At 43.4% G+C, this 13,177-nt stretch overlaps 1 protein-coding gene across 1 annotated transcript in view; it reads left to right on the top strand.

Moving 5' to 3' along the window:
* VPS53 (VPS53 subunit of GARP complex) overlaps nt 1-13,177 on the top strand; it is a 60,037-nt gene that overhangs the window by 19,043 nt on the left and 27,817 nt on the right. Inside the window, exons 7-12 of the mRNA XM_035560903.1 lie at nt 12-131; nt 5,490-5,568; nt 6,903-7,046; nt 7,622-7,764; nt 8,447-8,588; nt 10,428-10,529. Coding sequence (XP_035416796.1) covers nt 12-131; nt 5,490-5,568; nt 6,903-7,046; nt 7,622-7,764; nt 8,447-8,588; nt 10,428-10,529 — 730 coding nt within the window. The remainder of the gene's footprint in view (nt 1-11; nt 132-5,489; nt 5,569-6,902; nt 7,047-7,621; nt 7,765-8,446; nt 8,589-10,427; nt 10,530-13,177) is intronic.

Consider the following 13,177-nt stretch of genomic DNA (forward strand, 5'->3'; position numbering starts at 1 on the left):
TTCCTTTACAGGGCTATGACCAGGAGGAGACAGTATGGGGAAGTTGCCAACCTCCTCCAAGGCGTTGTGAATGTGTTAGAGCACTTCAACAAATACATGGGGATTCCTCAGATTCGGCAGCTTTCTGAAAGGTAAAGTCATCAAACACTGAGTACTTGCATGCCTGCTGGGAAGGAAAGTTAGAAAATGCAAGAGAGAATCAGTTCCTCAGGAATGTAAAGGCTGGACATGGCCCTTTGAAATTCTTTCCAGCCAAAACAAACAGGTTAAAACTGGACAGTTTGCTCAAATCTTGAGCAGCCTGTTCTGTTAAATAACAGTGATTAATATGGATGCAATTCGTGAATGATCTGGGCTTCTCATTGACTGGCTTTTAACTTACTTACCTGGAGTAATGCATGGAAGAGCAAATTGTTTTATGTGATCTTCACATACAGGTGTGTTTGTTGTAAATCCCGAGGTGGTGCTTTCTCATACATGGAGTTTCTGCTGCCAAAACCTGCCACTGTTGCCCAGTTCTATTGAGATCTGAGGCATGTAGCGAATCCTCCCAAAATCACATGCACCACGCCTGACTGCTGTAGTCGTTTGTGCTGAGTTTGTACAGTCCTGATTTTCTAATGCGGAATTATGCGTTTAAATTTGGTGAGTTTTAGTGCAATTCCAGCAGCAAGTGCCCACCATTCTCGGCAGTGGCATGTGAAGGCTCAGTGGTGACTAAGCCACCAGCTTTCCTACTGTCCTCACTTGTGACTTTACAGCTGGGCGTCAAGAGAACAGGTCCTCCCTGTTCTAGGCTACCTTGCTGTCCCTGGCCCAAACCTACTTTTCCTGCTTTACAGCAGGCTTATTTTCCCTTGCACCACACAGATGATGTTTACTTAGCAGCTTGTAGTAGTGCTGAGCACAGCTCAGAGGTGCAAACAGCCTATTAACATTTGGGATGAACCTTCTTAATGATACAACTGTATCTGATAGCATTTCTTTTCAGTTTGAAAATTACACATCTGTCACCACCATCCTCTTGATGCCTGAGATTACTTTGCTCATTATAGAGTTAGTTCAAGGAGTCTTCTAATTAATTAGGGTTTTGGTGACTAATTAATTTTGTGGTGACTGCCTTTGCTAAGATGGCAGCTGGCTGCCTGTGCTGTTTAGTGATGGGAAAAAGTGTTTGAGTGATATGTTTGTAATAATTCCATGTAAATCTGTTGGACCTTCTATATGGTATGGATACATCTTCCAGAAAACCCAGATGGAATCAATGAAGCTGAACAAAATAAAGATCCACCCTAAATCTTGAGAGAGAAAAGATGGAGCCTTGTTTTAACAAAGCATTTGACCGTAAGCATTTGTTGAAATGAACACAAACATCAAAGAGAGATAAACATATGTCAATGCTCTTCTGAATTTAGGTTGTTGTCTATTCCAGCCTCATGCTCAGAAAGATAACTTGCTTCGTTTTCTTCCAGATTGGTAATGACAGAAACCTGCTGTCACTGGCCATTTTAAAGCCACATACAACTTAAGCCTTGGTGCAGAACTCTGGCTGGCTTTTGCTTTTTAGGGGATGATTATTTATTACTTTTGTAGTTGTTGGTAGTTAAAGAGAACAATTCATCACAATGCTAAAAGGCACAGTGGTATCAAGTCACACCAGAGAGATTGGCAGGGACATGGAGGAGAATTTCCTTTGTTTTATTCTCCTTTCAAGATAAGGATCTGAAAAGCTCAAGAAAGGCTGTTCCTCCTATTTTTAGCAGTGCCTCTGCGGGGCTTTCCTCCCAGTGTTTACGCAGCAAGAGTCGAGTCGCACCATCTGGTAGTGATAGAAGTGGCTGCTTGTGGGGTGAGAGGAGAACTGCACCCAGGGTGTTGCTGGGGTCTCTTTACCACTTTGACATCCAGGCAGCAAATTACTACAGGGAGGTCTCCAGCGTGGTAATATCTGCTCTGCAGTTGGACTGCCCATCTACCTACTGGGGCCCAGTTTGGAGTTGACTTCTCTCTCCTTGCTTGGAAATACTTCCACGATTCATGAAACATCAAAGGAAGTTTGCCTGGCTTCTCGCAGTGCTATTTTTAGGCTGAAATTACTGGGGTTTGGTATCTCGTGGATTTGGTTTAATAGCACAACTGAAGCCTTTTGGATGTTTGTGAAGGCAAGAAATGCTTTAGTGGATTTTGGCGCAGACTGTGACAGTAACCAAAGTATCACATACAGTAAATCTATTATATACACTGCTAGACGAGTGGATTCTCTTGCTTTATTTAATAAAGAGCCTCTCTTTCTCGGCATGAATGGAGTGAAGTCAAATATGAATGGGAGACCATGTTAGATGCTTAGCGCTGTTAGATGTGATCTTTGTCATGTGGGGTTCAATCTAAGTTCCTGCTTAAGTTTTATAGGTTGCTTTCTACCTGTTCCAGCTCCTTGAAAATAACCAAGCAAAATCCCACTGCAAGTATTTATTGGAAACCTGACTGAGCTCTCAGTTGGGTTCTTGGAGAGATCCTGTTGATTATTGATGTAAAAATGACATAATTCGCATCCAAATGTGAGCCTTCTCCTAATTGTGTTCCTAAAACTACTTCTGCTGTGGTGCATTGGAGGTTTTTTGTTGTAGTAAGTAGCAAAATTTTATCTCTCAATTCTCTTCTGTTCTCTATCTGTAGGGGGAGCTTACAATTAGTGGTCACAAACCCACCCATGAAAAAAGCCTTGCAGATAGTGGAAAAAAGCTTGGAAAGTATTTGGGGGGAAAAAGGAAGATTATAAGTTTGCCCCAGCAGAACAGGCTAGCTCAGCCTCTTTGTATCTCAGTGAGCTGCCAGGCGTAGTTTAAGACTTCTGGTAGCTTTGGCTAAAGGGATTGCAGTTTCTAGTAATTTTTGTCGTTTGAAGCATAAGTGTGAGGATTTTTTTGGTTTTGTTTTTATGGTGGGGAAACAGTACAAGAAGCCACTAGTAATAAAACAAAAGTCAGAAAACCAAAAATCTCTGCTCATGTAACCAAACGTTTTGGCACATGTGAGCGACCCCAGGAAAAAGCAATTCCCCGCTGCGGCGAGCCAGGATGGCTGCTGGGCACCCCAGCAGGCTGCCGGGAGGGATTCAGTCAGGGAAGGAGATGTGTACAAAACCAGCCTGGGGAGAGATCCGAAATCTGTTACCAGCTGCGAGTGCCTGAGCTTGCTGAGCCTCAGTGGGTAATTCACTTCTTGTAAGTATTTGAACACAAGCTCTGTTAGACACGCACAAACGGTCCTTCAGCGGTGAACACGAGTGAAGCTCGCCCCGGGATTGAGGCTTTTACCCCGGCAGTTTCCCTTCCTGCTGCAGGAAGGTTGTCCCCAACTACAGAAGGGCTCTGAGCTTTCCATGGGGAGCAGGAAGCTCCAGTGGCTGAAGCAAGTGCTGTCCTGTGTTCTCCGCCTAAAGCAATCTTTCTGGAAAAACACGGTGTAAATGTTTTTGTTTCTCTGCGTGTGCTGGTGGGAAAAAAAAATAATTGTGTGGGATTGTGTGCTTACAGAAAGCGATAATTACTGGGAGGGTGCTGAGGCACCCGGTTGTTGCTCACACATGCTTAAACCTTTGGCCGGTTTGGTTTCTCTGCCCCATCCTTATCTCTCAAAACATTAAAAAAAAATAAAAAACTCATTTTCCTTGTTTGCTTTCAAGAGATTTTTAAGCAGCACAGGTTTAAAAAAATACTACTTTAACATCCCAGCTCAGCAAGGCATTCATGCAAGTTTCTTAGTTCGAGGATATGAGAATCCCCATTAAGGATACCCTTAAGTACTTTCCTGAATCAAAGCCTAAAACAACAAAGCCCGTGGACAGAGCTTTTAACTGCCTGACAGTGCCTCTATTAAATTTGTTGAGGCTTGAGGAATCTGGCTGCTGTTCTTTCCAGTGCTCCCACTGTACTCGTGCTGCAGCTGTTGTCTAACAGGAAGGCCCCTGCTGTATGCAAGGCAAGAAATACCACAGCTCATGGGTCCAGTGTTTATGCAAACTCATTAATTCATGTGACTCCTAAAACTTAAGGCTTTTTGTTTGTTTGTTGATCACTGGAAAGATGAAATTTTTCAACCCAGGGTTAGTATGCTTACTGTATGCCTGTAGCTGTGGTTGCTCGGCTGAGTTCCTCCTCCTCGCTTAAATTCTCTGCTCCATCTATTTCAGCACATTAGTGAATCCCTTTTGTTTTACAGTTACGAAGGTGTTAACTGTGGATCTGTACCTGGAAGGGTGAAAGATTTCTAAACATCCTGTGAAACAGAAAGCTTGAGTGAGAATTAAGTTTGACATCGCAGGCAGGAAGCTTTCCAAGCAAAATCCCCCCCAGATAAATCCTGCATAAGGCAGGTCGCACTTACAGTTAAATCACAGATGCAAAGTTATATTTCAGCCATGACTTTTAAAGGACTAGAATTTTTGGCGTTTGGCACCGTTAAAGAATTCAGACTATTCTCCAGCATTGTCAGGTCAGCTTGGAGCGGAGCATTTCCGCTACTAATGGACCTAAAATGGGAAGATTAAAGAAACAGATCATTCCTTGATGAAGTTGAGGAGTCGTAAACAAAAAAATACCCAAATTCTTCCCACAGTCTGAAATGCTTTCACAAAAGTAAATGTAGCCATTCTTTCTAACATATCAATCTCAGTGGAAAAATCCACTGCTTTGAATAATCAATTTAGTCCTTAAAGTGTTTCCAGTATAATAAAAAGTGATGGAAGAATGTGAGGGCTGCAGAGGGATGTAAGTGCCTAACTATTTATTTTGGCTCTTTCCAGTACGTGTAGGCATTTCCATTTCCCTAGAAGTATCAGTTAAGCCATATTGACTTTTATTTCTGGAAATTGGAAGCCTTATTCTCTCAGCTAAATAAAGAGCGAGATTGTGATCTGTTCGGACTTTTTCACCCGTCTCATACCTTTGCTCTTATGCTGCTTAAGACAGAAGATTTATAGGATAAAACCACGGCCAACAGCATGCACATGGATGCATTTAAAAATAGGTCAGTGCACCTGGAGCTGTGAAAGGTTCGCTATGAAGATTGAGACTCTGTGCTTTTAACACAAGAACTTCATACTTTTTGAAACTTGATCAACAGAAACAAGTATGAAGATCTGCTATAAATCGATCACCTTGGCGTTAAAGGAGCCCTGCTGATTTCTCAGCTGATTAAGTGGCCATTATTGAAATACTAAATTGCAGCAACGCGAGAGCATCGAGGATTCGTTCCAGTAGAGCTCAGGGGCTGATGCTGTGCAGATGGAGCTGTCTTCCAAGTGTCATTCGTGGAGGAAATACCTTCCCAGTTTTGACATGCAGGCCTTCTTAATGTAGATTTTTTTTCTTTAGCATACTTCTTATTTCGTCCCTTAAGAGAACCCTATGTAGCTGTTAGTTTTCAGTCCACTTCGTAGGAAAGTTTGCAGAAAATGGAACAAAAGTTGTTTCTTCTGTCCTCATCAGGGTGAAGGCAGCGCAAAATGAATTAGGACAGCAGATCCTGGCTGACTTTGAGGAAGCCTTTCCTTCTCAAGGTACAAAGGTAAAGCTCTTCCCCTCTTCTTCCCATTGAAAAGTGTGGCTGAAAACTAGCCAACATCATTGTCATCAGCTTTTATCTCATTTTACATCTAGGCTTGATCTCTCTGTTTCAGGAGCTAATTTAGAAAGCAAATGAGTCTCCCAGGCTGCAGGGTGCTGAACACATTTCTCACTGTTTCTCTCCAGCGAATGTGTGAGAGAAATAACATCCTTCCTCTGTCAACGCTGCATCTTGAGTCTAGCTGAGAAGTGCTGTTACACTGATCATTTGCACAGACAGAAAAAGCACTGATCGGTGAGAACCCCATCACGGTGACTTTCAAAGTCAGGCTGTTCTTAAAACACAGCAGTTGCAGTGAGATCTGCGAGCCAGTCAAGGATTACACCAAGCACTGTGCGGCCCTATAGACCAAAGTGGGGCCCTGCACCCTTGGCATGTAATCCAGGTGTTCCTCACCTGTGTTTGTGGTTATTTGTTGGGCACAAAAAGTCTGTGTTGTATCCAGGGAAAGCCAAGCACAAGCTGTCTGTTGACATGCTGCTGCCACCAAGTTTGTCTCTTGTTTACTCAGCACAGATACAAATCTGGGCTAGGGCTAAGGCACCAAATGTGCTTCCCCCAAATTATGCATCCAAATGTTTGCAAACAACATGGGGGTAGGTGTGAATTTGAATTTATTCTAAAGAAAACACTGGTTTTGTCTTCCAAAGTGCCAGCTCTATTGGTTTCTTCATAAAACTAGCAGAAGTACAGAAATGAGGAAACTACTTGGAGCAGGTTCTTCATGAAGGGCAGATCTACGTACACACGAAGCAGCTTCAAAAGAGCATTTTTAATGCTTCTAAATTTTCTGTATTTTCCCCTATCATCATCATAGGGGTCAATACAGACCAGCAGATTCTCCTTTAAGTGTTGCTTGCTGGTCATCACTAGACTGCTTTTTCCCCATTATTTTGGCCTTCAGTTTTGTAGAAAATAAGTTTTCTTGTTCCATGTCAGCCACTTCTCTTTAGCTGTTCTTCTGAATATCTAGGACAATGAAAGAATTTTCAGAAGTGCTAGGACCATGGTTCTTTTCTGTAAAGGAGGTTGCTGCACTTCTGCAGTAGGCGGATTCCTGGCTGTTGAGCAACAGAAGAACTTTTTGGCCAGTGAAATGGAGGGAGCTCAATTTCATCCAACGGTAGAAAGATGCCTCAGTAATAATAGAGTAGCATCAAAAAGAGAAGAATAATGGGAAAGGATAAAAACGAGATAACTTGGATACAGTACAATTTGCAATCACCCATTCAGCTATTCAACCTTAAATCATTTGTTCCTGTTTATTTTGTTAGAGGCCTGGTGGACCCAGCAACGTCCTGCGTGATGCGTGTCTAGTTGCAAATGTCCTGGATCCCAGAATCAAACAGGAAATCATCAAGAAATTTATTAAACAACACCTCTCGGAGTATCTGGTCCTTTTCCAAGAGAACCAAGATGTAAGGGAAGCATTGCGAGCTACATTTGAATTTTGTAAATGCTCCTGCAGAGCAAGATGCAAAGTTCACGTTTCCACAGTTTCCTGTGGTAAAGTGTCTTTGACCCGAGGGCTTGGAAGCAGTGACTTGTTGGTGTGATATGGACTGGCCGATGAGTTGGGAGGCAATGTTGTCTTATGCGAGGATGATTTCCTCCTCTTCTAGAGCTTCTATGAACTTCTTTAAGTTCATAGATCAGCACTGTAACAAATAAATACAAGTTAGATACACTTTCTGCCCTGTAAAGTGTTGAAAACGTATTTTAATAGTTGCAAACCCAAAACCCTTAATAACAGTTCAACAGAATTTGCTCTCTTAATTCTCACAAGATAGGATTTTCAGCCTAGCATGTGTTTTGGCACTTTTCAAATGCTAGAAGTCATTCTTCAGGATTATTAAAAGTGATCAAGTTAACTGTGATCAGTAGCCCGAGCTCGTCTGTGAAACTACAACAGTACAGTTAAGCAGTCAGGCTGAGTATTAACAGCTGCTGCTGTTAAAGGTACTGTTCTTAAATATATTGCTCTCCATCTCAGGTCGCCTGGCTGGATAAGATTGACAGGCGCTATGCTTGGATAAAACGTCAGCTGGTGGACTATGAGGAGAAATATGGGCGCATGTTTCCCCAGGAGTGGTGCATGACAGAGCGCATCGCTGTGGAGTTCTGTCACGTCACAAGGTGAGCGTGGGGCAGGGGGGCTTGTGGCGCTTCCTTGCAGCATCGCCTTCCTTGAAACAAAAGATTGGGCATGTCTTTTGCCAGGTTGATCACATAGTCATGGGGTTTTAAAGGCAATCTCCTTGTGTATATATATATGTATGTAAATTGCATGTGATTAAAAGCGAGTAGAGAGTGAACAACCCGAGAAGTAACCCTAAAATTGTATTTACTGTTGAGAGAGCAAGACAGTATGGAAATGGATTTTCAGTGTACAGAGGTAAAAATCAGTAATATTAGAAGAAAGTGGGGAAAAAAAGGTGGGAGCAGACTGTGATGTCAGTGCTCTGGATTATGTTCTTTGAAAGCCAGAGGCAGGGGACCAGAGGAAGGTTCCAGCAGGAGTTCTGGGTTCCTCCTTAGTCACTGCACTTCCCGAGATTTGGTGCTGCTGAGTTTCCTGCCTGCAGTGTGTTCTGGGTGTTTGAAGGCAGGGTCCTGTTACCCAAAGCTCTTAACAACTGTGGTTATGTTTGAAGTGTGATCTATAAAGCAGTTTTGTTGTTAAAGAGAGCATCTTAGGAATTAGCTTGTTTTGCGGTGAAAGCATCTCTAGGTAATAAAATGAATTTCATTCTTAGGTTTTGGATCTTTTTCTTTATAGAAAACCACATTTATTTTCCCCATTTTCTCACTCTTTCAGGACTGAGCTCTCAAAGATAATGCGTACAAGAGCAAAGGAGATTGAGGTCAAATTGCTTTTGTTTGCAATTCAGAGGACAACCAACTTTGAAGGACTTCTGGCTAAACGCTTCTCAGGTTGCACTCTAGGTGATGGGACAGTGGTAAGCAAGAGCAACCCTTTCTACATCTTCCTGGGGGGGAAAAAGCCAATCTTACACATAGCTATGGTAATGGGAAGCTGCAAAAAGCTACAGCATCCACTGGAGGTGGAATGTTTAGTGTGACTGTATTCAGTGGATTGTAGTTGAGAAAGTGATTTCTGATCTTGTAGTTACGGTAGAGGGGATGGTGTAGGGCTCACAAGACGGAAACTACGCTGACTGTGTACTCCGTTGGTTCTCCTGGACGCTGCTGTTTGCAGCTGAAGCCACATTGGTATGGAGAACCACGAAGTAATTACGGCACGGTGACTGCATTATAATATTTGTTCTCTGCATATCGATGACACATTATAACTGAAAGTCGTCTCCTCTGTTCATTTCTAGTTACCACACGTTTACCCCATGGTAACAACTTCCAGTCTCACACTGGGTTAATTTATCTTGCAGGGGTGTCGATAGCTTCCACTTTTCAGTGTCTTGTTTGGTAGGCTGTAAAGGCAGAGCCAAGAGAAACACCTCGGTGAATACCTCTGGGGTCATCTCTCTGCTTTTTATGCCTGAAATCTCATCTAAGTGCTCTGCCAGCCAAGTGCCCTGGGAGCACAGAGCCCACATGTGGCTCAGGAGCCACTGGTTTGAGGTTCACTGCTCTGGCCAGCTGGTTTCTCAAAGCCTACTTGGATGTGACAATTCAGTTTATGAGGCAAGCCTGCTGGGCCTGTTTGTAATTTGCTGTGGATCAGCAGGTGCTGCTAATTAAAAAGGGAAGTCCTTTAAGGATTTCTTCCTGGCTGAATTTAGATCTCTGAAGAATATTGGCTTTGTTTTTCTGACGAATTTCATACAAAGTTTGCAGCTTTAATTAAATTGACTTCACTGGGTTGTTATCCCTGTGGAAAAGGTAGGCACAGAATCTGTTACAAATGAAATAGACAGAAGGGGAGAGTGCGGCTTGAAAAAAAAGAAGTTTCCCCTCCTGTCTATGTGATGTACCTAGAGGCTATGACACTCGAGATGTCGTCATCTGACCTGTTTTAAACACAAAATGAAGCCCATAATTTTAAACGGCTATCTAGTGAGTACACAGTGGGGATGAGCAGTGTCATGGGAGCAATAACGTAGGATTTACTGCAGCAGCAGCAGAGTTTTGGAGCCTCCTGTCAGGGGTGGTGTCACCAGTCCTGCAGTTACGTGTTGTGTTTTCAAAGGATTTAGGAGCAAGTCACAGCTGAGCAAGAGCCACCCTGACACGTGCGCCTCTACTTGCGTAGGAGAAAGACATCAGCTAGAATTGTAAATTCAGATGCTTTTACCTGCAAGTTAAATAAAACCTGAGCAGAAACCTCTTTTTGGGAGAGAGGGGGATGGTCAGAGCACAGGAGCCACCTCATCTAAGCTTCCTGACGACACATGGCTCTCTAAGAGAATACAAAGAAATATGCCACTGGAGGAACCACTCTGAGCTCTGCTTGAGCCTTCTCTGTACCCTTCTGGGCTCTGCATCTGAGAGCTGCTGAAGCAGCAGGGAGCCCTGATGGGTCTTCCTGATGGAGACCACGTGTTTTGGAGCATGGGGTTTGAGAGAATGGGAGTTTCACATTGATCAAAATGCCCTTTCCAGGGATGACTGAGGTAGAGTTGGGTGAGCGTAGGTGTAAGAAGAGTAGGCTTTACAGGTGAAACACTGAAGTCTGCAGTCACCACTGTGCTTGGAGAAGACAAACTGCTGTACAGTGCTTTGAAGGGCTTAGTAAAGCAAAACATGGATGTGGCTCTGTGGACTGTGAGTCAAAACAGACTGTTCTCTAAGGAGTTTCCTTTTTTTAACCTTTAACACAGAAAAAGCCAGAAGTGCCTCCTCCCTCTACCAACCCATTTCTCGAGGATGAAGCTGGGACAGAGACAGATGAGATTGTAATTGAAAAAAGTGATGCAGAAAAAGTAAGTTTCTGAAGCTCTCCTGTCCTCAGTGAGGCAGTCTCTGTGTCAAAATCTCTGGTGGTACCTAAGCTTTTCCTGTGACATTGATTCGAAGGGTTTGTTTTCGCAGCAATTCATTTAGCACGGTTTTGTTTCTCTGTGCAGCATACAAGCTCCCAGTATGACTGTGGTTTGCTGTGGTTCGCTTCACTGAAACCAAAGCAATCTTTATTTCAGTTAATAGTGCAGAGACAATCCAGTCACATGAGAGCAAGCAGGATTCAGTTCTAGCCCATGCAGCAACAGCTCAAATGTAACTGGAGGACTTCTGTCAAAGAAAGATGAACTAGCATAGTTGGGTTTTCAGATCCCAGGAGGAGCTCCCACTACAAGGAGTTGCAATTCATATTTTGCCTTGTCAGCCAAGCAGACTAAGTCTGGAGTCATCAGACAGCTCATTGAACTTTCAAGTGTCAGTTTTAGGTTTTCACTCCAAATATATTACTGCTGGGATTTTTATATCTGTAGTGTTTTTCATCCATTACCTCTGCGTTGCTGGCAACACCTAACCGCTTGTAAAAGCACTGGGTTTCAAAAGCTCTCTGCAAACAATAAAGGAGTGAATAGTAAGCACTTTTGTTTTAATTGGCACCAGTATCAAAGTCTGCAAGCCCTCTATTTTTTACTCACCAGACAGATATTTTCTAAGCATTCAATTATATGTTGCTTGGGATAGGTACCCTCCCTTCGCTCAGTGAGTTCACGGGCTGTTTACAGGTGGTAGCCTGATACATGACTGGGGACCTAGGACCTACTCAGATCCATGCCCCAAAATCATTTGTGGGCTGGTAGCTTTCCATCAGCACAGCTGGGTGCAGTGCATCCCCTCTGGAGGGCAGCCCTCTGCCCTCACCACACAGTAGTCTTGAAGCAGAATGATAAAGCAACGTTTTGTTTTTTCCATTAAAATGCAGTGTGGAGAGCTGGTACTGGCCAGACTTTATCAGTGATCTAGAAGAATGAGATTGGGAGCTCAGGGAGACGTGTGATGTATTTTTTGTGAAGAGCTTTCTTTCTGCTCTCTGCAGTGGCTGAAAGAAGGTTGGCTCCGGTATGCAGCGTTGAGATGAGGGGACATCCTGGGAGAAAGCAGTAGTGCCAGAATGCAAGTGAAGAGATAAATCACAAAGCCTTTTTAGGTGGTTTAGGGCTGGTTTTAGTGAACAGTGGAACGCTCTGCCCTGGCCGGAAGCACCTGCATGACACCACAGGCCCCAACAGTTCTGTTTCAAAATGCCAAGAACTGGTTAGTGCCAGTGAGTTCAGGTTGCAGGTCGCATTTTCTGCTGTCAGCAGATGGAGAAGAGAAGGGAAAGGAAGGGTTGAAGATGAAGGGTTGAGTGGTAGAACTCCTTCAAGACACCAGTTCTGAGAATTCAAGACACTTGTGAATGTAAGAGGGAGCCTAAGAGTGAGGGGGGAGGAATCCATATTAAAAAGAACCTCTTTTAGTGATCCTAGCAGTTAGGTTTAATCTGTTTACTTTGGATAGTAATGAAAGGAAACTGGGCCAGCTGCAGACCTCCTTACTGTGACAACAGTAACCTTTTATTATTTCCATCAAACTCAAGGAGGAAATAGCTTAAACATCTGCAGCTTTTGGACAGGATTGCACACTCAGAAATACAGCTTCGCTGCTACTGTGAAAAGATTTAGTATTCTCTCCACCAGACATACTGGGAGCAGCATGATGCAGAGGCACACGCACGCGAAAAACCAGTTATGCCTTAGGATTCAGCTCTTCCAGCCTGGTAAATCGTAAACATGACGAATCTGCAACCTTGTGCCGGCGCTGCCATTGTGGAGCCTTGGCGACTGGAAGGCTTCTGTAATTACCACCTATTGTTTTCCTCCCAGCTCTGATGAGTGTGTGCATCCGGCAGGAACGGGCAGGCACTGGCAAAGCGGCTGGGGTAGAGGATGCTGGGCAGTGGCTCTCTCCCAAGGCTGTAAAAAACTTACGTTCTCCATCCCTGCTGTTAGTGAAAAGGTTAATGAAGCCAGTCTCATAGAGGTGGTCTGGCCTCCATAAAACTGTTCACTCACTTTAAGTTTGCAGCCATATGTTCGTATTCATCACGTCTCTGAGCCTTAATTATTTCTGAGAAATACTTGCCTAGCAATTTCTGCAGATGACTTAGTGCCATCATCTCTGTTATGTAGGAGAGAACGTCCTTTAGGCTCTCTTGTTTTGCTTTTTTATGCTTAAAAAAAGAAATCAACTGGAAAAATTTGTATCTTCATTGGCTAGGAGCTGATCCTGGCCTTTTGTGGAGAGAGGCAAGAATTCCATTCCAGAGCTCTCTGCAGGCAGTGAAAAGTTGTCAGCTTGCCAGACAGCAACAAGGAAAATTATTTCAAAAATAAAATGAAATCTAGCTGTAGGGCAAAGACAAGTTTAAAGAGCCTGTCCGGCCTGATAGTTAAACATGCACATATTTAAGCATATGAGTAGTCCCAGTGGCTACAGTGAGATGTGCTTGGCCACTTTGTAGAGTACAGTACTGAACTGAAGTGAGAGTAAACTGGATGACTCCCAAACGGCGTCTGTGCTTAACACTCTGTGATTTTTAAAATAGAAGTCTTTGCATCCCCAGAAACATGTTTTA

This window comes from Cygnus atratus, chromosome 20, assembly GCF_013377495.2.
Source record: "Cygnus atratus isolate AKBS03 ecotype Queensland, Australia chromosome 20, CAtr_DNAZoo_HiC_assembly, whole genome shotgun sequence".
Taxonomy (NCBI): Eukaryota; Metazoa; Chordata; class Aves; order Anseriformes; family Anatidae; genus Cygnus; species Cygnus atratus.